The sequence below is a fragment of the Diospyros lotus genome, chromosome 7 (assembly GCF_014633365.1).
Source record: "Diospyros lotus cultivar Yz01 chromosome 7, ASM1463336v1, whole genome shotgun sequence".
NCBI lineage: Eukaryota > Viridiplantae > Streptophyta > Magnoliopsida > Ericales > Ebenaceae > Diospyros > Diospyros lotus.
This window is the reverse complement of record NC_068344.1, coordinates 38,266,375-38,291,396: the sequence shown is the minus strand read 5'-3', so window position 1 is coordinate 38,291,396 and position 25,022 is coordinate 38,266,375. Positions and strand designations below refer to the sequence as shown.

Sequence of the window (25,022 nt, the reverse complement as noted above, 5' to 3'; positions counted from 1 at the left end):
TTTCCTTATAAATGGTTTCCATATGTTATAATCTTTTCCTCTATAAGAGGATTCCCATGTATATTCAATTGAATAAGGAAGAATAGTTTTGATTCCCTACACATATGGATGCACATCCTCTACATTCACATGCATAACAAAATGCCCTTGAATTTCCCAGATATCAATATTAGACATTCGAACTCTTCTCTTTGGATGATGGACATAATTACATTGGACCCATTGACTTTTGATCAAATGCTGACTAACTTTTGTTGCTTTATATCACATTACAACAAATATTATATTAATCGTCCTTCTTTTGTTTAAAAACATATATGAACACTTGCACAAAAGAAAGGAAACACATACTTGAGCCAGCTGTGTGTGTGGGGGCATCTGATGCAACATGCATGACACAGTGAAAGAATAGATTATGTGCACCCATTTACGTGTAATTTTTGTATTTCATTAATCGTTCTTTTGTCAATTAATCTAGACAATTTTTGTATTTATTCCAAGTAGTTGGGAGTTGACATTTTCCATTTCTAGAGTGAATATCTTCTACCCAGATAATAATCAGTGCTGAACATTCATTGGATTGTTTAAATCAAGTAGTGCAAAATTAAGCACCCATGATAATGGTGGCAGTAGTTGAAAGTGTATTCACGATAGTGGTCATAGTAGTTGGAAGTTGAGTTTGTGTATTCTCTATAACTAGCATATTTGAGTGACAGCAAATTAGAGTATTTGATTCTAGATTATGTTAAGCAAGTTCTTTTGCTGAGTTGAGTGATTTCTCTATCCCAAATTAAGTGTGAGGTTTAGTCCCGTAGAGTGATTCAACAATAATGGGTAATTCAATTTTTTTTTTTTTTTCCTTTGCCTAAATCCCTTAGTCTTGGTGAAGCCAACCTCTCCATTGTTGGTCTAACTCTCACCTTCTCAATAAGTTAGAGCCTGGCCTTCTCAATAAGCTATATTATTTGTTGTATGCCTTCATGGTATATCTGTCAGCAGTAGGCGATGAAAATATGTATTTCTTATTGCTAAAGAATAATCAGAATCAGAGTTCATTAGAAGATGTTATCATCAAATTAAGTAAAATGTTCATCAGGAACCAAATAAGGAGATGACTCACGGAAGAAGAAATTTTTCCAATGCTGATATTCATTCTGAGTTGGCTAAATTGGGGCAACTAAGTGATGAATCTTGCTCAAGTATTTCAAAGCTCCCTGAGTTAGAAGTACCTCAAAGCTCAAAAGGAAGGGGCTAGGTTTCGTGCCATGAAGGAAGTGTGCTAAAGCAGCGAGCAAGGCCATTCCTCCACTTTTAGTTCAATCATTATGTAGCTATAGTTGCTTAATGGAATATGATAGTTTGGCTACTATTCTTGAAATTGGAGAACCAGGTATTAAGATCAAGTCCCTGATTTGAAAGAAAACTTAACAGCCGAACATTGCAAATGGATGGCTTCTCTTGAAGCCTTGATTGGATGGAAGGCCTAGATAGATGAGAAAAGGTCTAGTTTATAGCAACAAAAGAGAACAAAAAGACATCCAAAGGCTTAGTATGTAGGCTGAAATGAAGTTGAGACTCAATAAGAAGATTGTTCCTTTGGATTTATTTTCAAACTTTGTACCAGCATGATTACATCAAATCCATCAACAAAACGACCAATAAGTTGCTTACTATATGAAGCAATTCTACAAGATTCTGAGTTGTGACAATGAAAATGGTGACTAAATCAGTTTGTAAAATTGGTCATCACTCAAATTGAACTTCAAACCACCACATTTGAAATATGAACTTATGATGAATTCTTTTCTGTTAAATTATTAACCACTATCTGATCTAAAATCTTAAATTGTTAGATAGAGGGTTAATTTTATCTTTTTATACTATTATTTTACTCTCAACACACTCCCTCGACTTCACTAGTAACTAGTCCAACCATGTGCAACTATTTAAATATTGGGTTGGCAGTGAGGTTTGAACTCAAGACCTTTGCCTACTCTGGTACCATGCTAAATTGTTAATTACCATCTAATCTAAAAGCTTAAGTTGTTAGATAGACGGTTAAAATTATCTTTTTATGCTATTATTTTACTCTCAACACTTTTATTATCTTGAACAAGCATACAAAAAAGCTCTATAATAAGGCAGAAAGTTGAAATATAGTCGAGAGCAAAGGCAAGAAGGTGCTCCATTTCACCTCTAGTTATGCAAACCCACATGGTGGCGGAGGAGAATATGGTATAGCTATGGTTGTTTCAAGCATGTGTTTTAGGTGCAGTGACTGGTCATTTTATTTTTGAACAGAAAGGAGGATGAACTGAATCCAATAGAAGAAGCATGGGAAGAAGAAGAAGAAATAGTAGTTCGTGATAGAGACAAAAGAGACCTTGAGGGAGCAGCATTGTTCTCTTCATTTTGATGCCGAGAACCTTATAATTTGTTGAATGATGATTATCCAACTGTCATAAAATATCTAGAATTTATTACATGTCTAATGGGATGAAACTCCTCGTATTATTGATTAGGGCAGTTTTGAGAACTTAGTCTTAATGGCTGACAAGAAAAGCCTCCTAACAGTTGACAACTTGAAACTACCTTGCCAATGGATACTTGCCATCTTCTTCTTGAAACCTTAGCAAAATGATGGCGAAGTTTTCCAGGATGGAAGAAAGAATTTTAGCAATCTTGCAAGGAGGATTGCGTTGTTAATGCTTTGTTGGATGCAAAAAGAATTCAGAGACAAATGAGATTCCATTGGAGGTGAAAAGCCTTTTGCCTAAGTTTGAAAGATTAGCTCCAGATGAACTACCAGCTTGATTGCCATCTGTCATGGACATAATCTTCAGGCACCTGTGTGACACTTGAGCTTTCCAGTTCCTTTACTAGAGAAAGCCTAAGCTTAGCCTTCCTCCCTCAAAACTAAGTGTTAGATTAAGAGAACAATGAAGAGAACCGCAAAGGGAACACTCAAAACAGTGTTTTGAAAAGGGCTATTGTATTGCACTCAAAATGCTACACTTACTTGGATGCCCTTACAAATGAGGTTATGCCCTTTAATAGACACCCGTGAAAAGAACGTGCAGCTAGGATTGTCCCACATGCCAATAATGGAATGGGAGATAAGATATTTACACAACCTCCTAGAGAAGTCTAGAAGTATCAACAATATCCCTACACTTCTCTAGAACTTCTAGAGAACCTTAGGGGCTGTTTAGTTGCGGAAAACATCCCCAATTTTGAAAAAAAATTTACTCCACAGAAAAAAGAAAATTAGAAAACTTGTTCAAATACAAAAAACTCTAAATAGAAAATGGGAAGTTGGAAAACATGGTTTTCCAAAATTAAACTGAACTTGGAAAACTCCTAAAATGAGTTTTCCAAATTTTCCTTACTAATTTGGAGATTTGGGAAAACACAGTTTTTCACAAAAAATTACCCAAATCATCTCAATCTCCTGCTTTAACACAAGTGATAAAACAGAAAAACATATCTCCTCTTGAACATATGTTCCAATTTTTTAGATTAGAAATTAATTTTCTTTACCAATGCATTTTGCAAATTTTCTACAGCAAATGAAAAGTAAAGATTTTATAGAAAACTGGAGATAGTAAACTGAAAAAAAATTTCCACAACAAAATGGCCCTTTAGTAATCTCAAGAATTATAGAAAATTTGTTTTCCGTTTCTCCACTTTAGACATCTAGAAGAGAGAAAGAAAGAGTGAGAGTAGAGGAAGGATAACTCTTGATTGGCAGTGAAGAAGAAGAGGAAGGGAGAAGAAAAGGGAGAAAGGGAAAAAGGATCGAAGAAAAACTAAGCATTTTCTTCAAGTGACTTTAAGAAGGTAAGGGGTATGAGCAATTTTTGAGCATTATGTGGCATGATAAATAGATTGAATGCGATTGTTTTGAATATCTCATATTGAAAAGTTGGAATGGCCATGCATATTGAGTTTTGTTATTCATTGAAAAAGCATGTGTAGATGCAATCTATCAATAGTTTGTTGCATTTGAAATTGATGGAAAGGGCATTCATGTCAACTGTTTTATGCAAATGTTTGCTAAATGTATCTCACCCCCAAATGTATTTTCCTGCCATAAATGTATATTATATGGAGATGAGGAAGCTGAATGTTCCAAAGTGAAGAAAAAGCTCGGGAGTAGAAGGAATAGAAATACTTTATTTTTGTTACTATTTAGTGACCCAGTGGATTTTGGGATGAGATTTATATAGACACAAAGCATAGAATGTATTAGCAACTGTTGGATGTAACTTGTATCTTTGGCATTTTATATATTGTGAAGATTTTAGTTGAAGTTTAGTGATTTAAATTTTCCTGGAAATGAATCTTGAGCAGTTAAGCACACCAGGAATGAGGCTCAGAGTGCAAAGGAGAGCAAAAACAGGAAGGCAAAGCAGGGGAAAAAAAAATCTGAACAGCAAGGGTGATCTTTGGTTGCAAGGCAATCAAGGTGAACCTCAGCCTTGAGAAGCTATGAATAAAAAATAAATAAATGTGTAATGATGAAGCAACTCGATGTTGCTTCCAACTTTAATACCACCTTTGGTGGCAGAATGGTGATTAAAGGGAAAGGTAAATAGTAAAATAAGAATATGGAATATAAAAAAATATATATATGTAAGCTAAACATATATTATAAAAATGAGATTAAAGAGGTTACAGAAAATTTCTAGGCATCGAAATGGACTTAAATCACATGTTAAATCTGAGGTTTGATCCTAATGCCTTAATAAATTAAATAGTTATCACCCTCAATTAAAAATAAAATTAAGGGAGTCATCCACGAGAGTTTTTGGAAGAATAAACTTAGCCCAAGGAGGGTCGGTGGTCAAATAAATCCCAGCAAGATAAGCAGAAAATTTAACATTATCATTTATCACTATGGCATTTATTAAATTAAATTCCCGATTTTGGCAATGAGTAACACCTAGAGAAGGATGGGGGGTTACATATAACCTTGTCTCTTAACAAACTGATGACTCTGGTATCATTTTTCACTTGCTAAGCTAACCTTTTGGCACCCCTTTTACCATGTAATAAATTAAGTATCTGTTCAACATTAGAATTAACTACATAATATATGACGTTACCACTATACTTCAAGAACATCATTTCAGATATATTTTCATCTGTTCATTTTTGTAAAATTTAATTCCACACAAACAAATACATTGACATGAGAAGGAAAATGAGGAAAACAACATCGCATTAAACAACTCAAAGGACAGACCAAGGCACAGGTTTCAAACAAACCTTTTTTGGCTCATCTCCTGGAAATAGATAAACACAGAATATCCCCCTTTGATCCGAATCAAATATGGATGGAGACTGTAAAAGCACCCCACCGAGAATATGATCACAAGAAACCTGAAAATTTACAAACAGACTAGGATGTTCAGTTTCTCCAAGCCCAAAACTAAAAGTGATGCTGTGGAAATACAAGCTAACATAGATCTAGAATGATAAAAATCCAAAGTTAAATCCACTTCAAGCATTGGAAAATAATCTATAGAACAACATTGATATAAAACATCAGTACATAATCAATATGACTAGTTTCTTACAGTATAGGAAAAGATAAAATCACTGCTTGACCATTGAAGAACTTCTGATTCATACAGGAAGCCCAATTTTCCGACCTGTCGGGATTTCTCCTAGGAACACAAATGCATTATGCACATATATGTTAATTGATAATTTTAACAAACTTAAAAATTCAATGTTACTTAAGCAAACATGCACCTTCAGAGGATGACTAGTTGTCTTGCACAGAACTTCAGTACCAGCACCAGAGTTGACATTCAATACTATCTTCTCCTTTTTGGAAATTTTCTTCCCAGCAGGGATGACATACTCAGGAAAGCTAAATGGTATACTCAAAGTGAACTCACTATTGCTATATAACAATTTTTGTGACCAAATAACTCTAATCGAAAGATTGGAGCCGCCATCAACCTAAAAGGTTAATTACATAAAATCTTACCAAAAAAGATGGAACAACTAAATCACAATGGGCACAATTAGAATCATAATATGCAATTAGAGCTTACCTGGGGTATTGTAAAAGTAAATATGTTGGGTTTCAGAAAGCCCCCATTTTCAGCTTTAGCAGCCTTGTCCATATCCTTTTTCTCATCCATAGCAATCTGCTGAGTATGATATGATTTTCTGGGAGTATCAACCTCAACACCTAGAACTGAACCCTGTTAGCCAAATAGTCATTATTTGAGAAACAAAAACGCTTCTAATTTAATCAAATAAATTGGCAGTGACAAGGAGTTTCAAGATGAGAATATCATGACAAATAATTTCATCAAACATTGACATCCCTAAAGCCAAAACATTAACAGTTCCTTCTAGAACAAAGTGCTCTATAAAGTAGAAACTGGAAAATAGTTATTTGCGCATTGTGCATGCATTATCACATATTCAAAATGCTCTCGAAAGAAAGAAAAAGCAATACTTGCCAAAAATCCTATTAGTAGATATTGATAAATCCTCTAATCCCCATCATCACAATAAAGAGAGAAATAGAGATAAAAATACAATGACAACAACATTGCAAACCTTAATCCCACTTGGTGGGTCACCTACATGGATTCTAGGTCACTAATCATCTCTATTCATGGACTGTGGTCATATCTTCTTCAAGGCCATTGCTGACAGTTGTGAGCCGGCAGTGATGTGGAAGAATAAGCTGTCAGTAGCAAGATGGTGATGCGCTTGTTGATGTAGCTGATTATGTTATCTGTTATGTTTGTTATAGTTTGGTTAGGCTGTTAGGCAGTTTAAAGCTAAGTATATAAGATTATTCTGGTTTCAGTTCATTAGTCTGGTTTCAGTTCATTAGTCTGGTTGGTTCATTGTATCGATTGTTACTTTTTGTTTCTTTCTGATCAATAATATTTTGCAAGGTATTCTTTCTCTCTCGCTGTTTTCTTCTTCTTCTCATTGTGAAGCTCTTGCTTCATGGTATCAGAGCCCTAGACCAGCGTCAATGGCTTCTATTCCTGAGTCGAGCTCTTCCTCTCTTCTGAATTCATCTTCTACTCTATCTTCGGCCACACAATCAGATTTCTCTGCAATGGCGAAGGCTTTCAATTTTATACCGATCAAATTGAATTCCAAAAACTATCTTTTTTGGAAGGCGCAAATCCTAGCCATAGTTCGGGCGTTCAATCTGCTATTGTTCATCAACAAATCTCCTCTTCCACCAAAGTACATCTTTGATGCCTCCGATGTCGCCTCCGATTGTGATGCTCCGGCCATCAATCCTGAGTATCTCAATTGGATCAAATCAAACCAATTGTTGCTAGGTTGGTTGTTTTCTACCATAGAGCAAGATGTTCTTACACAGGTGATTCATTGTGAATTATCTGTCGAGGTATGGACAACTCTCGAAAATCTTTATTCACAACAAACGGTTGCTAAATCTTTTCAATTGAAGCAACAACTAAGATCGATAAATAAGCATGATCTATCTGTCAATGACTATATTTTGAAAATTGAGACCATAGGACATGCCCTAGCTGCTTTTGGAGAGCCACTAAATGATAAAGATCTATTGATGGCTATTCTTAATGGATTGGATACTGATTATGAAACTGTTGTGAGCCTTATTACCTACCAGATGGATGAGATCAACATAGAAAAAGTTCAATATCTGTTATTGATGCATGAGCAAAGACTTCTTGTTAAAAATACATCTAGTTCATCTAGTTATGGTCTTGATTATGTGCATGTAAATCTTGCTTCTCAATGGCCTAGAAATGAGAATGGCTCTAATAGAGGTGGTTTCCCTAATAAAGGAGGTCATATTTCACGAGGAGATGGTTTTAGAGGAAGAGGACGTTACAGGTCCTTAGGTAGAAGGATATATTGTCAATTGTGTGGGAAACCTGGTCATTTTGCCGATAGATGCTATCATAGGTTTGATAGGAATTTCCAGCATAATTCCAATCAAAATTTCAGTCCACAATTTGGTAGAGGTGGTGGTGTGTTGCAGTATGGTTTATAGGCATTTGTAGCCAATCCCACAGGTTCTAATGAAGCGACTGAGTTAGGGTTTGTACCTAGAACTTACTACAGTCATTTGCAATAGCCTTCAGAGACACAGTCTCAATTCTCCTCCTTTTCATTCTATCATGGTGAACTATCTTGGATTGTAGACTCTGGAGCCACAAACCACATAACCTCCAATCTCAACAACCTTTCTCTTCACTCTCCCTACAATGGAAGTGACAGAGTTGCACTGGGCAACGGTAAGAAGCTTCCAATTTCTAATATTGGACTTAGTCAATTGTATACCCAAACTACACCCACTTCTTTCATTTCTTTACCTAATGTGCTTCATGTACCTAACATGAAAAAGAACATTATCGGGTTTCTCAGCTTACTAAGGATCATAATGTCATTGCTGAGTTTCACTCTGATTCTTGTTTAGTTAAGGAGAAGGGTTTAGGGCTAGTGCTATTACAAGGGATTCTTAAAGATGGACTCTATAAGCTTGCTTCGGCATATGCTCATGCTGAATCCAAGACTGCTTCTTCTATTAAGTCCAGAACACCTCTATGTCTACCAATGTCTTTTCTTCTAATAACTGTAAACGACAGAGTCTGTCCTCTTTGTCTTCTTTCCATGTGTCTTCTAATGTTCACAAGATATGTCAACAATTGCATGCCAAGTTAGGGCATCCTTTGTTTCATGTACTTCAGTCAATTTTGAATAAAATCGGTGTTCCTTGTTCTAGTTCTAATCTTTCATTTTGTGATTCTTGCAAATTGGGAAAAATGCATCAACTTCCTTTTTCTCATTGTCAAATTACTGCAAAGACACCTTTAGAATTGGTTTATTCAGATTTGTGGGGTCCTTCTCCTGTTCTTTCTACTAAGGGGTATCGGTATTATATAATCTTTGTTGATGTTTGCACTAGGTATACATGGTTATATCCCTTGAAACTCAAATCTAATGCCCTAGCCATTTTCAAAACCTTTCACAGATTTGCTAAGTTGCAATATCATTTGAAACTTAAGGTCCTTCAAACGGATAATGGTGGTGAATTTAAGACCTTTTTACCTTACCTTACTTCTTATGGCATTCAGCCTCGGTTTAGTTGTCCTTATACACACCAACAAAATGGTGTAACCAAAAGAAAACATAGACATATAATTGAAATGGGTCTTACATTGTTAGCCCATACTCACATGCCCTTAAAATTTTGAGTAGAAGCATTTCAAACTGATGTCTACACAATAAACCTATTACTAGCCTCACCTCTCAATTTTAAATCTCCCTTTGAAGTCCTCTACAACAAACAACCTAATTACATGCAACTACAACCTTTTGGATGTGCTTGTTTTCCCTTTCTTCGACCCTATAATAAGCACAAGTTCAATTTTCACTCCACCAAGTGTATGTTTCTTGGTTATAGCCATGTTCAATCAAGGTATAAGTGTTTGCATCCTTCAGGAAAGGTCTATGTGTAAAGACATGTTCAGTTTAATCCAGAAGAATTTTCTTTTCCACATTTGTGCTCCAATTCTTCTTCTTCTTCCCCTCAGTTGATGTCTAATGGTCAGTCCACTTCAGTTCTCCAATCTCTTCCTTCTTTTTCTACTAGTTCTTTCACTCCTCAAGTAGCGGAACCCTCTATCCCAATCTCTATTGCTCCTTCAACCTCTGCTGACTCTTCTTCTAGTTCTTCTTTACCCACTGCTACTGATAATTTCTTACCCAACAATGCAAATCAACCTTCTGCTTTATCAAAGTTACCTAAGTCTAAAGTTGCTCTAACCCCTTATGTTCACCCTATGGTCATCAGATCCAAGTCTAAACATCTTGTTGTTCCCTCTCCTCATGACTTTATAAGTTCCTTAGAACCCAATTCTAATCATGAGGCTTTCTTAGACCTTAGTTGGGTTAAGGCTATGCACGAAGACTACTTTGCCCTTCAACGAAATCAAACATGGGATCTAGTTCCATTTTCTCTTGATATGAATCTAATTGACCGCATTAAGTACAATCTGGATGGGTCTATCCTTAAGCATAAGGCTTGGCTAGTAGCTAAGGAGTTTCTTCAAAATCCTGGAATTGATTATGTTGAAACCTTTAGTCCAGTTGTCAAGGCTTCTACTGTCAGGGTTTTGTTTTCCTTGGCTACCACATTTGGTTGGGATATTTAGCAAGTTGATGTAAATAATGCATTTCTTAATGGTGATATAAATGAAGCAATGTTTATGACTCAATTTGAGGGATTTGTGAGTTCTAAATTTCCTTCGCATGTGTGTCAGTTGAAAAAGTCTCTTCATGGACTTAAACAAGCTCCTAGAGCTTGGTACACTTTACGAGTTGCCTTGCAAGATTGGGGTTTTAAGAGAGCAATTTCTGATACTTCATTGTTTATTAAAAGAATCTCTCAGTCTGTGTTGTTTGTTTTGGTGTATGTGGATGACATTCTTGTCACGTGTTCAGACTCTTTAGCTCTTCAAGGGTGTATTCGAGATATAAACACACATTTTTCTCTTAAAACACTAGGATCTATTAACTATTTCCTAAGGTTTGAAGTCTATAGAGATCCCACTGGTATATATCTTACTCAGTCTAAGTATACTTTGGATCAATTGAAAAAGGCAATAATGCAGGATTGCAAGCCCTGTGTAACTCCAATGAATCCGGGCATGCCGTTGACTGATGAGGGTGATTTGTTTTCTAAGCCATCTCTCTATAGAACTATCATTGGTTCCCTTCAATACTTGACTTATACTCGGCCAAATATAGCATTTGTAGTAAACAAATTGAGTCAGTTTTTAGCCTCCCCTAAGCAACAACATTGGATGGCTTGTAAAAGATTACTTCGGTATCTTAAAGGAACAGCTGATCTAGGCCTGTTATTTGCTCCATCTCCTAATGATTTGTCTTTAACCATCTATATTGATGTTGATCATGCAGGTTGTAAGGTGACTAGACGGTCCACCAGTGGGTTGTGTGTCTTCCTTGGCAGAAATTTGTTGGTTTGGGGTTCCAGAAAGAAATTTGTAGTAGCAGTGAAAGTTATTATGCAACTTTCAACAATTTTGTGTCGAGCACCTACAGTTATTCACTTGATGAGGGTAGAGGCAAGGCTCCATCAATTAAGAGGTCATGTGAGGACCAAAAGTGATGAATTGTGCTTACAAGGAAGTCTAGATGGCCAAAAATGTATCACAAAGAAAGTGATCTTGGTGATATCTTATCAAGAAATTTGCATATTAAGCCTGGTTATAATGAGAAATTTGCATATGACATCCCCTTGTGACTTCTCGCTGAAGGCTCACAAGAGCACACTTTGTATGGACAAGATGTTGAGATTAAAATAATATTATAAAAGATAAAGTTAGCCCTCTATCCAACAGCTTAAATTTTTAAATGAAATAATGGTTAACAATTTAAAATAGTACCAAAGCAAAGGTCATGAGTTCAAACCTCACTGCTAACAAATATTTAAACAGGTTCAAGTGCTTGGACTAGTTATTAATGAAGATTGGCCACATGTGAAGGGGCATGTTGAGAGTGAAACTAAAAATATTAAAGATAAAGTTACCCTCTATCTAATAGCTAATATAAAATGATTTATGGATGCAAAATTTGCAATATTCCTAGAAATACACAAAGTTCAGGAAAAATAAAGACAAGAAAATGGATGCACAATGAAGCAAGGTACACAATTAGCACATTTTAGTGTTGTTTAAAAGATTAAGATGAGTTCCTATCCTTGTCTTCTACCAATTTTAGTTAGATTTCAAATTGTATGCCTAAGACACAAGTGTTACCTAATACACCCAACAAGTTAGTGGAGAATGTATATTAAATCAATATCATCCTTACCAACATTATCTATAGCATTGTGTGATCTTCATTTTGTTCCTTCAATCTATTTGTTACTTCCTCTATCAAAAGTTTTTCCTACCACACTCTCTTTCATGATGCCCTTATCTGACAATATATTCTTTCTGCTACTAAGCATTTGGGGGCATCATATTTTGACATTTCTGTATTTTGTAATTCCCAAATCTTTAATCCTTTCAAAAGTACATTTCATTTCAAATCTGTGAAGTTTGATGGGCCGATATTGGTAAGAAGGGGAAGAGTGCTTTTTTATGCGTTTGAGCATCTTTGATCAAAATCAAATCTAAATAAATTAGGAGAGTACATTTATTTTTGTCTCTAGCAGCTGCTAAGTTCTAACTGCCAAATCCTCTCATAATATCTCCCAGATAATTTTTGTCCACACCCCCAAGGATAGCGACCAGCTGGGTCCCAGGCCTTTGACTAAAGGCATACATCAACCTTATTTCTATACAGAATTTAACTTAATAAAAGGCATATATAACCCAGAAGCTTCCTTAAATAAAATTTTAATAACCATTTTTTCCAGAAGAAATACATTTTGGAACATTTTTGAAGTAGGCATACAAAAGGTTTGATGCTCAGAAAAATACAGAACGTTTGATTTTTAGAAGAACATCATCATGACTTCACTTTCCTAGGAGGTTAAAAACAATTGATCCCTGTTTTCATAGTTCAAGTTCTTACCTTTCTTGTTTTCCAGAAATGATAAAGTTTAATACGCTCATAGCCTAGTGAATGATATGCTTTGTACTAAATAACAATATAAAAAATAATGATTTTATATGCAATAATTATTTTCAGCTAAATTTTTAATGCTTGCACATGTACTCAACCATCCCATATGATGGTGCAATAGCTAAAAATGATAATGTAAAATTAAGGGAAACCAATATAAATGTCCAAATCTCATAATGCTAGAAGTTTTTCTCTGTGGGTAATAATTGGCCTAGTGGATCCATATCGCACTTAGAGTCACCATGGTCAGTCTGAGAATGAGCTGGTAGGGGTATGGCCTAAGCATTATGTGGCTATCCTAGAGTAGACTACATGATTTATTGCGCATGATTGTTGAGTATTCATATATGAAAAGCATGGCATATCACAAGCGCCGAGACACTTGACGTGTGTGTGTATTGCATTGCATGTAATTTCTCATTGAGCTAAGGAGCTCATCACATATTTTAAAATATGTGCCAGATTGTCAAGTGGATAGACCAGTGGGAAGGTTGGGTTTCCAGAAAACCTAAAGTTAAACCCTTATTAAAATTATTTAGAATTATAATATAAGGGTGATGCTATTTTGCGAACTTTGTAAAAGCTGGTTGCATCTTGCATAAAGTTTTGATGTATAAATTAGAAATCAGATGCAAACCTACACGGTTGTTGCTTTGAGTACCTTGCTTTTGAGTTTGTATATAACTGTTGGAAGTACATGTACGTTATGCAATTTCAGTACTCGAAGCTCATTTTTATAGTTATATGAATCCTAGAAATGTTGCAATAGTTAGATTATTGCTTGTATAAATTAGTTGCAGCTAGAAGCAAGAAACAGGCAGAGATGAATAGGTTGTTAAGGAAAAGACAATTAATTGCAGGAACGAAGTTTGCAACATAATCTAGCCTGTCCTGGTTAATTGAAAGGAAAAAATGCCAGTTATAATACCCCATATTTTCGTGAAGATGCCACGTATTTTAAGTGAGTTTAAAATACCAAAAAATATGCTTGAAATGGCAACGAGTGACCAAATCAGTCGCAGGGAGTGCCCTAGATCTTAGATACCTGAGGATAAAGGTATATTTTTTACGAGCGTCCCGAGGCGAGATTTATGACACTGAAAGAAATTAAATCAGAGACAGTTTTTCAGTTAAGCTAAGTTGTAGCTTAAAATAGTCAAATGATGGTAAGGGGCTTCGAAAAATTGTACATATCGAGTAATTTTGATTTATTAATTTTGAGATTTTAAGTATCTCGATAAATTTGATGTTTGAGGGTGTAATTGTAATTAGAAAATTATCCAAACGAAATAAGGATAAAATTAAGAGCTTATGTGGTAAAATATTAAAGTTGAGAACTTGAAATAAGGGCCAAAGTGTTATTTGAAAGAAATTTGGGGTGTTAGCTTGGATTTCAAAAGTTAAATTCATTCTAGCTTTGGATTTCAAAAGTCATTCAATTATAGGTTTGAGCCTTTGGAGTCCATGGCTAAGATTGTGACAAGTGGTATAATGTGATTGGTTGAAGAAATCTATAAATAGGCACCATGGGTTGTTCTCAAATCATTCCAAGCAAGCTTGAGAGTTGAGGCACTCTAAGAGGAGGAGCTTGCTTTAGAGAGAGAGTAGGAAGTTCGGCAAGAAGGCAGGAAGGAATCGAAGGAGAAGCTAGGGAGAACGAGCCTCGTCGGAGTCACGAGCCTCGTCGGAGTCACGAGCCTTCGTCGGAATTCGCCAAAATCAGTCAGCAAAAAGGAGAGGTAAGTCTAATTTTTTGTTGATAATCCTGTAGAGGGGGAAGAGAGGGTCGCGTAGGTTCAAACGGGGGTCGAATCGGAGTTAAAACGAGGGAGATATGGCCGAAATACGAAAATGATGCAATGCTGTCCGAAATCTAGTAGCAGCGCGTGAGATACACACGCCGGAAGTGGCTGCGCATGAAGATGCGTGAGCCACATTCCAAGGGCGCGTAAGGGCGCATGAGGGGCCCATTTTCCTTCAAATTTTCAAGTTATGCCCCTACTTTAATACCCTTCAACCCTATAAAAAAATATTTGAGTTTAGGTTTACCAAAACTCGTGTTTTCTGCAGAAACCTAGGCCGTTTACTGTGAAATTATACCGACCAAGAGATAAACCAACAAAGTGAGACTCTTATACTCCAAATCCTATTTTTCATTCTCTTATGAGAGACTTTTATTGCATGAGACGTGTTTTGTGAAATTCTTGTACATAAACTCTTGTTATTCTCTTACGTGAAATCATGCTGCATATATGAACTGTATTTTTCTGAAAAATATATGTTGTTAGCTTTTTAACTGTTGTATTTATAAAATTCGTGTGGCCATACTGTTGTACCTATTTATTGTTGGCCGAGGACAAAAGTCGGATATCCCCCGAGAGGCGCTATGCGTACGCCATCGAGAAAGTTCTCGTGGGGAAGACTGTGAGCCTAAGGAACAACGGATGTGGTGCTTGCATGAGTGCTATAAAGTTGGGTCAAAGTGACATGGTTAGGGACCTCCCGAGATACGCTATGCGTGTGCCATTGAGAAAGCTCTCGTTAGAGGAGGCTGACGTGTTCACGAGGCACTTCGAAGTAGTTCTCGTTGTCTTCTCATACATTTTATACCTGATCATGCATCGATATAAACTGTTTTTGGAGTTTCTCACTAGAAGATTCATCTTCTAATTGGACTATGTCCCTGGAATATTTAAACGTTTCAGGTTCGACGAGCGGCTCTAAGGGAAAAGAGGTAGCTGAAGAATTAGCTTAAATTACTGTCTATAGCATGATTAGCATATTTTTGTGCGAACCTATATAATTTTGTATATGTTTAAGATGTTCAGTTATCACTTGATGATGTCCATGTAATATATTTTAGACATCTTGAACAATTTTATGATAAATAAAGTATTATGGTTGAGAATCATATCAGGTTCGATCTAGGTTTCGCATTCCAGATTTTAACGTCTGTCTTAGCTATTCGATTATTGGGTTTGTTAAGCTGAGAAGATGAAAATTAGGGTTTTTAGGATATTATATGATATATGACAGCTATTGTGATATGAAAAAATTTTATATTCCCGAAATCCTAAGTTATAACACGCTTAAGAAATTTGGGGTACTACACCAGTCACTTGAATGCCTTGAAACACTAGAAAATGAATAATTCCAAGCCAAGAAAAAGACAAGTAATTAAACGTGAGACCATGGGAGGTCAAAAACGCTTCCTTAACACGCTAGGTTGATATAAAAGGCTCGGATATGAAATTGAAAAAAAAAAAAAAAAACACCAAATATAAGAGTCCTTGCGGCTTCTTGTAGAACAAGGGATCGGATCTAGGGAGGGGTCTACCACCTATATTGATATATACATAATTTATGTTGGAAAACACCAAGAGGAAGCAAGCCCACTAGAGATGTGGTCCTACTTTACTTTATGGCACATCAAAAAGGCCCTTTACCAAATAATGGATGTGAATCGGGTAATGATAGTTATATCAGCAGGATAAGCTAGTGTAATTTAGGGAGTAATGACAATACTAGGAAGATCAAAGACCTCTTAGAGGTTGAGCGTAATCAAGAAAGAGAAGAGGCAATATCAGTAGCTTTAGGGTCAAAATGTTTGATCCAAGGTGTGAGCAACTGAGGGTAAAGAGAGCAAAAAGGAGAAGCACATCTTTCCAAAATCTGGGACTGAAACCCCTTGGATAGGCTAATGAGACTTGGTGGTCTAGCCCAACTTATTGAGGGTTGAGGAGACATAGATAGATGGTGCTGTTCCATTGTTTGACAGAGGGGATGCAATTATGCAAAGGTATCGAAGGTACCCTTATCCAAATCCATGCATCTTTTTTGTAGGCTTGCAACCTCTGGAGTTATTTTCCCTTAGTAAGTGGGTTAGGCTAAGCCTCGCCTTGTAGAAGAATTATCGGTTGTAGTCCACTTTGTTTTAGGTTCCAAAAAGTCAGTGTCTTTTACCTTGTAGTGCCTCTCTCTCAATGAGGAACCCAAGCTTTGGTAAGACCCTTGGTAGGATCCAAAAGTACCTAAGGGTCTTAAGGGAAAGGAGACGGCCTCTTACTTCTGCCTGAAATCCAGGTGGCAAATGTATAACTAAGGCTAGTCGCTAAGCAGATGATCTTGATAGAGGAGAGCTGCTGCTAAGGAGATTGGTTCTAATAGAGTTTCCAAAGAGATTGGCTCTGGCCTAGTGTAAAGCAAAATGGGCTCCGGTGTAGGGTTCGCAACATAATTTGCTCAAAAAAATCAGTAGACTTTCATTTCTCCTCCCAAAAAATAAGCATTTATTCATGCATCACTTTTAACTTACCCTGATAATCTATGGAAAGAATTTCAGAAATGCTTGAAATTGGGTTGGTACCTGTTCGCCCATGGGGATGGCAACGAGACAATCACAGCGGCGGCTTCCCATGACACAATGAACACGCCAGGATCCGGTGACCGAGACAATCGCGGTGTCCAAATAACAATCAACCTCCAATGCAATCCCATTCATCTGAAGCGGAATGAGGGCCGGGGGATCGCACCTGCCGTGGACGTGAGGCTGGTAGCTCGGAATGTCAGGATTGTCGACGATCTGGGGATCCCCAATCACCGCGTAGACCATCGGCGCAGAGGGAAGAAGGAAGGAGTTAGAGGAGGACTTGTCCATCGCAGCGACCGGCTTGGGCGGCGCAACCGCTCGGTCCTTGCCGAAGTAAATTCGCTTGGAGAGCTTGAGGCCGTCGTCGACGGCCTTGACGAAATCATCGGCCCTTGGGTGGGGGGGCGGCATAATGGATGTGGCGGTGGAACAGGAACGAGGAGAGGAATCGCCGAGGGCGAAAATGGAAAGCGATAAAAAGGATGAGGAAGCTTTAGAGGAGATTGCTAAGCTGGTGATGGTGGTGCTTTCCCATTTATAAACTTGTCGGAGAAAGAGACGGACGTCAACTCGTCATCTCTCCAGTGCATCCTCCTCTCTCTCTCTCTCTCTCTCTCTCTCTCTTCGTCAGCTTTTTCGTTACGCGCGAGGAGCTCTACATATAGCAAGCTATATGCAAGGGCCCGCCCCGGCCTTGTTCGTCCCTATCGCATATCACATCATATCATACATTCCATAGTTTCTGATCTATACCCAGTTTAGCACCACTAAGTTTGCGACACGTCGGACGCCGGTTTGTAAGCTGTTCTGTCCGTTGGCTCTTGCTGTACTACAACTCAAAACGGTTTTTCTTTCCCTTTTTTTTTTTTTAACTTTTTCGGGTATACTTAATAAAGAATCATATATCATATTTATTATTCCATATAAATGAAATTTGAAGTTCTATAATTTCAAAAATTGTTCCATAACAAATCTATATTTATCCCATTCCCATCCCAGGAGTATAAAAAATTAAACTTCCATGATCCATTCCTATAATTTAATGGTAATATTAAAGATAATAAAAATAATACAGCAGTATGCCAATATATTATATATGATATATATATATATATTGTTTCAACACCACCGATAATAATAATTACAACTCATAGAAGTTTCTTCACTTGGCTTAAATTATATGAGCTTTAATACTCTAAATTAACTTAATAACTATAAAAATTTATTTGTCATGAATATTTCACTACTTCACTTGATCAGATTAAGGACAAAAAGAAAAGAAAGTTAAAACTTATAATAACTGAATAACTTATAATTTTTTTAAAGTAAAATTAAACAAATAATAAAAACTTATAATCTCCCGCTGGCCGCTAAAGAACGGCGAGCCAAACAGGCTCTTAATCCTATATTCAAACGATGGTCTTGTTGGTAAGAGATCAAATCATATATTTCATTCTCCTTTATTTATTACAGAGTTAGAGTAGATATATATATATGTGTGCAGAGCTAGCCTATACAGAAACTACAAGTATTACGGTTGTAATTGTGGATCCATGAAGACCCTATGATTGATGGATTACAATGCATGATTCTCAGCCTATGATATCTCTTTAATAACTCATGAACAACTCACGTCAACACTCCCCCTCAAGTTGGTACATATATATCGATGAGTCCCAACTTGTCTAGTGAGTTGTAGAATATTTTACTACATACCGCCTTCGTAAGAATATCTACTAGTTGGTCTTTAGACTTCACAAAAGGGAACCGAATGATCTTTGCATCGAGATGTTGTTTGATGAAGTGTCGATCTACCTCTACATGCTTCGTCCGATCATGCTGAACGAGATTATGGGAGATGTCAATTGCTACCTTATTGTCACAAAACAGATTCATCTCGGAGTTGAGAGTGATGTTCTACCCTTGTGTTTAGTTTTGATGATGAAAAACAATATCATGTTTTATCCCCAAGTCATGAGTCAAGTTTATGGCTTTCAACAAAAATCAATTTCAAATACTTTGTTAAAATGAAAACCAAATGATTTATATTCTTATACATGGAGATGTGAATAAACATGTATTATGATAAAATCTCCTAAAATGTTTTTCGAATTAGCTTTGAAGTCGTTGGTCAACATAGAACTAAAATTGTTCTAAGGCAAAAGACCAACTAAAAATTCAAATGAAAGGTTTTCAATATAAGTTTTTCATATTTTGAAACATGCATGAAAGGTTTTGGCTTGAAACTTAATCGTATGAAAAATCCTTTAGTTCATGCATCATGTCTTGAAACTCATTTTGATATCGTTTCAATATTTTTCTAAGTCTGGAAAACTAGCACCTTATAAAGAGACATATATGAAAATGTTTTCTTTTTAGAAAACTAACTCCCAGTAATTCAATAACTAACATTCATTAGTGATAAAATGATTTTTAACGAATTTTTCAAGAAATGAAAAGTGTATATCTTACAGGTGGTAAAATCGCAAAATCCTAAGTTCCTACTAAAATCCAAATTCTACTTTTTTATTCTTATGGATTTTGATTTTTTTGATATTTTTATTGAATCCAAATGGGGGGTATTTTCTTATTGAATCAAGTGTACTTCTCATGTTATCTGTTAAGTTTCCAGATTTTCCAAGAAGATAGTCGACTATGTTGTTTAGTGCTATCGACTATGCATAAGGATAGTCGACTATGCTTGTTCAGTCTGTCGACTATATCTTACATCCGTCGACTATTGTGAAAGGATAGTCGACTACGCTATTTCATCTGTCGACTATGTTTGTTCGTGAATTTCAAAATTTTCTTTGTAATTTTTGATCTGTCGACTATGTAAAAAGATCCGTCGACTATGAGATTTTTGTGTTATAAGATAGTCGATTATACTTTTCTGTCTGTCGACTATGGCTAGTTTTATTTGATAAAATAGTCGACTAACCTATTTGATCTGTCGACTATGTGTTTCGCAGAAAGCTTCCAACGGCTATTTTTTCAAATCCCAACGGCTCCAAACGGCTATATTTCTCTTCAACTTTGTGGGACACTTATATATACATGTCATGGATGATCAAGAGAAGGCTAATGGATGGGAACGAGTTGATCTAAAGAGTTCAAATCATTTTTACTCGAAGCTTACAATCTTTGCGCTTTCACTGTTGTATTTTCTCTCCAAGGCTTTGTTCTATCATTGTAAATCCATTCAATTAAGCCTTGTTTAATCTTGAGAGACATTGTAACTAAGAGATTCATCTCTTAGATTCTCTCATATTCTATATTTCTAAATTTTTCCTAGCTTTGTGCTAGAAGACTTACTCTTTGAAGCAAGTGACTGTTTTTCCTAGCTAGGTGCCAGAGGGCTTGCTTGTATGAGCAAGAGGTTGTATTTCCTAGTCTTGGACTAGAGGACCTACTTGGTTTAAGTAGGGGGTTTTAGTGGATGGTTTGAAAAATCCTTAATGAGGAGCTAAGATAGTGGATTAGGCTTGGTTAAGTCGAACCACTATAAATCCTTGTATTTTCTTATGCTTGTGTACTTTGATATATTTATCATTGCTAGCATTTCATTATCCTCACTTGCATTGAATTTTTACTTTCAATCAAAAAGATTTCAAAGTTTTAAATCAAGTTTTTAAAATAACCAATTCACCCCCCTCTTGGTGTGTGCCATAGAACCTACTATTCTAACAAAAAGTGAAGCCAAATTCCGTTAATAGTCTTCTAAGCCACAGTAATTCACATAACCCCTTAGTCATATCACGAAACTCAGCTTCAACACTAGATAGTACGACTACCTTTTGTTTCTTAGTTCTCCAAGTAACCAAGTTCCCTCCAATGAAGGTGAAGTAGCCCGAGGTTCCTATCCATGGTGCTCCCTACCCAATCTACGTCTGTATACCCTTCTACTTTTAAGTGGTTGTTCTTTGAGAACATGAGCCCCTTTCTTGGAGAGGACTTCAAGTATCTTAAAATTTATACGATAGCACTCATATGATCCTCACTTGGACAGTGCATAAATTGGTTTACCACACTTACTGCATATGCAATGTTGGGCCACGTGTGAGAGAGATAAATAAGCTTGCCTACCAATCTTTGGTATCTTCCTTTGTCCGTTGGTACTTGGTTGGGATATTCTCCAAGTTTGTGATTTAGGATTATTGGAGTATCTGCAGGCTTACAATCTAGTAATCCAACCTCTGTTAGAAGGTCTAGAATATATTTTCTCTGAGATAGAAATATACCTTGCTTTGATCTAGCAACTTTAATTCCCAGAAAGTATTTGAGTCCTCCTAGGTTCTTCATTTTAAATTCAAACGCCAACTACTCTTGAAGTTTCACTATTTCCTTTAAATCGTCTCCTGTGATGATCATATCATCTACATAGACTATTAAAGCAGTCACTTTGCCCTGTCTATGTTTCAAGAACAAGGTGTGATTAGAGTTACTTTGCTGGAACCCATACTTTCTCATTACCGTACCGAGTCTCCCAAACCAAGCTCGAGGCGATTGTTTTAGGCCGTATAAAATTCTTTGTAACTTGCAAACAACATTGCCTTCTGTGTTGGCTACATATCCTGGGGGAATATCCTTATAAATTTCTTCTTCAAGATCATTATGCAGGAAAGCGTTCTTCACTTCGAACTGATGTAACGACCAATCTAGGTTTGCTGCAAGCGATAGCAGTACTCTCACCGTGTTTAGTTTGGCTACAGGTGAGAAGGTCTCCTGATAGTCAACTCCGTATGTCTGCGTGAATCCCTTTGCAACAAGTCTCGCCTTGTAATGCTCAGTTGTTCCATCTGCCTTATATTTAATTGAAAACACCCACTTGCACCCTACTATCTTATGTCCTTTAGGTAAAGTGACGAGGACCCACGCCTTATTTTTCAATAGCGCTTCCATCTCTTCCTTCATAGCCTAGACCCATTTAGGATCTTTCATTGCTTCTTCAACATTCATAGGAATTTGACATGAGGAGAGTTCGTCTGTGAAAGCCTTGAGAGGTTCAGGAAGCCTCTTCGTAAATAAATAGTTGGCAACTGGGTATTTCGACCCCTGGCCTTCAAAGTCAGGAGAGTATCTATCCGGAGGCTTACCTTGGTTGTGCCTATATGGCAACTCATAGCCCACAGGAGTATCGTTAGCATCTAGAGGTGTACTTGGAGAGTTCGAGGAGCTTACCTCAGAAGTATTCACAAGAGTATCGTTAGAAACTAGAGGTGTACTTGGAGAGTTTGGGGAGCTTACCTCAGGAGTATTCTCAGGAGTTGGGTATGTGGATACTGTGGGACGAGGAGGGGGTACTATTTCTGCTTCAATGGTATGTTGCTTCTCTTCATGCTTCTCACTAGTTTCTTCACCAGTCTCCTCAAGTATAGGGCTTGTTGTCCAATCAAACTCTGGCCAATCAAATCTCAACCAGTTCAACTCTTCATTCCTAGACTCCCCTTGAAGAGTAGAAGTGGGGTTGGCAGAAGGAAAAAAATACTCCGATTCCAAGAAAGTGATGTCCATCGTCACATAAGTACGACGGGTAGTCAAATCATAGCACTGGTATCCTTTTTGGTGTGGACCATATCCCAAAAACAAGCATCGAACGACACAAGGATCAAGTTTGGTGCGTTGATTCTTGTGTAAGTGAACAAAAGCGACGCAACCAAAGACTCGAGGCAGAAGCATTAAGGCCGTAGGTAGAGTAATGGCAGTGGATAGAATTTGGAGAGGAGTTTGAAGCTTAAGAGCCTTAGATGGCATCCAGTTAATAAGGTGAATCGCTATAGAGATAACATCGGCCCAAAACTGAGTAGGGACACTAGCACCAAGGAGAATAGCGTGAGCAGTCTCCAAAATATGCTGATTTTTCCTCTCGGCAATGCCATTCTGTTACGGTGTCTAAGGGCAAGAGGTTTCATGAAGCAAGCCATGGTGGGTGAAATATTTGCAGAATTCTCGATTCACATATTCTCTACCATTATCAGAGCGAAGTATGTGAATCGTAGCAGAGAACTGGGTTCTAACCATCTCATGAAATGAGCAAAAAATAGGAAAAACTTCATCTTTATTTTTCATCACATATAGTGTAACATCCTGCATCGAGTGATAAGAAGGACCGGAACAACTTATCCTGATGGGTCTACGCGAACTTCCCAGGGGGTCACCCATCATTGAGCTTCCCCAGCTCAAGCACACTTAATCCCGGAGTTCTTTGCCTACATTCAGCCCAAAAGGTATTCAACTGGTGTTGTTTTCTTCCTTGTTTATTCTCGATATATACTACCATTCTCTGGGCTCTTGGGGTATTACATTCTCCCCCCCTTGAGCACATGACGTCCTCGTCATGCGACCTTATAACCGGTCTCAGATCTCCTCCCGTTGCATGGCCGATGTGGGATTCGCCTAAGGTGCCTACACGCACCCCCCTTAGGGACTCAGCGTCCTCGCTAAGGTTTGCCCCACCACCGCGCTCAGAGGCTCAGGAGTCGGCTCTGATACCACCTATAACATTCTGCATCGAACGATATGAAGGACATGAACAACTTACCCTGATGGACCTATGCGAACTTCCCAAGGGGTCACCCATCATTGAGCTTCCCTAACTCAAGCACGTTTAACCCCGAAATTATTTGCCTACATTTAGCTCAAATGGTATCCAGCTGGTGTTGGTTCATTTCTCACTTATCCTCGATATATACTGCCATTCTCTGGGCTCTTGGGATATTACATATAGCCATGTCATCCGAGTGCAATCATCCACAAAAATCAAAAACCATCGAACACCAAACATAGTAGATTTAGGAGATGGACCCCACACATCAGAATGAATCAGCTGAAACGGTATCCGACTCTAATTCAAACTCAAGGGATAAGTAACACGATGACTTTTAGCTAAGACACACATCTCGCATTTAAAATCCAAATCCAACAATCCCGAAAATAAAGTAGAAATAACATGTTTTAGATAACCAAATGAAAGATGTCCTAACAGACAATGCCACAACCAAATATGCGCCTTATTTCGATCACTGGTGCTGTTTGCATGGTTAACTCGACCGATGCCAAAATCTTCCATATAGTAGAGCCCCTCCCTTCTAATACCACGCCCAATTATCTCCTTGGTGAGAATATTCTAAATAAGACCAAATGTAGGATAAATTAGAACAACACAATTTAACTCCTTTGTGACTTGGCTTACTGACAATAATTTATGTGACAATGATGGCACTAGAAGGGTATTGGTCAGGGAGAGGGCTGGTGATATTCTCATTGTACTAACCCTTTTTACTAGAGATATGTCTCCATTAGCATTAGCAATGCTAGTACGTCGAGGAGAGGATCGTTATGAAAAATCACTAGCATCATATGTCATGTGATTGGTTGCCCCTAAATCAAGAATCCAATTGTTATAAGATTTAGTGGAATTGGTCCCCAAAAAAGCCATACCTGCATCCAAATCCACCGTTGTAGCAGGGATAAGGGACAACTGGGGCACAACAGAGGCTATTGCAGCCTTGCCAGTGTTGTTTGTTGCATTTTTGCTTATTCCACCATCTTTGCTGCTCCCATCCTATCGCCTTTTTGCTTGTAACTCACGCCATCAATCCGGGTACCCATGCAGTTTGAAGCATGTGTCCTTGGTATGTTTTGAATTTCCACAATGAGAGCATTTTGTCCCATTTGATAGGTCATTTGACTTAAAAGTTGAATTGAACCTTCCATTTAATGACAGAGAGTTGGTTGGAGTGAAGGGTCCTTGTTTGAGACTTCATGAGGCCAACACTGCTCCACCTGTGTCTTCAACATCATGGGCTGTCATCATTGCCTGGCACACAGCTTCTCTGTGAACATGGGCATATGCTTGTTCCACCATGGGAAATGGCTTAAGCTACAACACATCACTTCTAATATTATCAAGTTTATCATTCAAACCATCAAAAAAGGTATATACTCGGTCCTCCTGCAACATATTGTTAAAGTGTTGGATGTCCGTCGAACATTTCATGGGATTGGGGCGGCG

The 25,022-nt window shown here is 37.4% G+C and overlaps 1 protein-coding gene across 3 annotated transcripts in view; it reads right to left on the bottom strand.

The window, feature by feature from the left end:
* The window catches only part of LOC127806815 (uncharacterized), a 29,977-nt gene extending 12,280 nt beyond the window's left edge, over window positions 1–17,697 (bottom strand). The window contains exons 1-5 of one of the 3 annotated variants that reach the window (XM_052344341.1): window positions 17,006–17,697; window positions 6,069–6,221; window positions 5,761–5,973; window positions 5,583–5,672; window positions 5,272–5,385 (exon numbers count right to left, since the gene is read on the bottom strand). In XM_052344341.1, coding sequence (XP_052200301.1) covers window positions 5,272–5,385; window positions 5,583–5,672; window positions 5,761–5,973; window positions 6,069–6,221; window positions 17,006–17,419 — 984 coding nt within the window. In that variant the 5' untranslated portion in view covers window positions 17,420–17,697. The remainder of the gene's footprint in view (window positions 1–5,271; window positions 5,386–5,582; window positions 5,673–5,760; window positions 5,974–6,068; window positions 6,222–17,005) is intronic. The other 2 variants (XM_052344342.1, XM_052344343.1) reach the window with 2 other exon arrangements.
* Window positions 17,698–25,022: the final 7,325 nt, after the last annotated feature.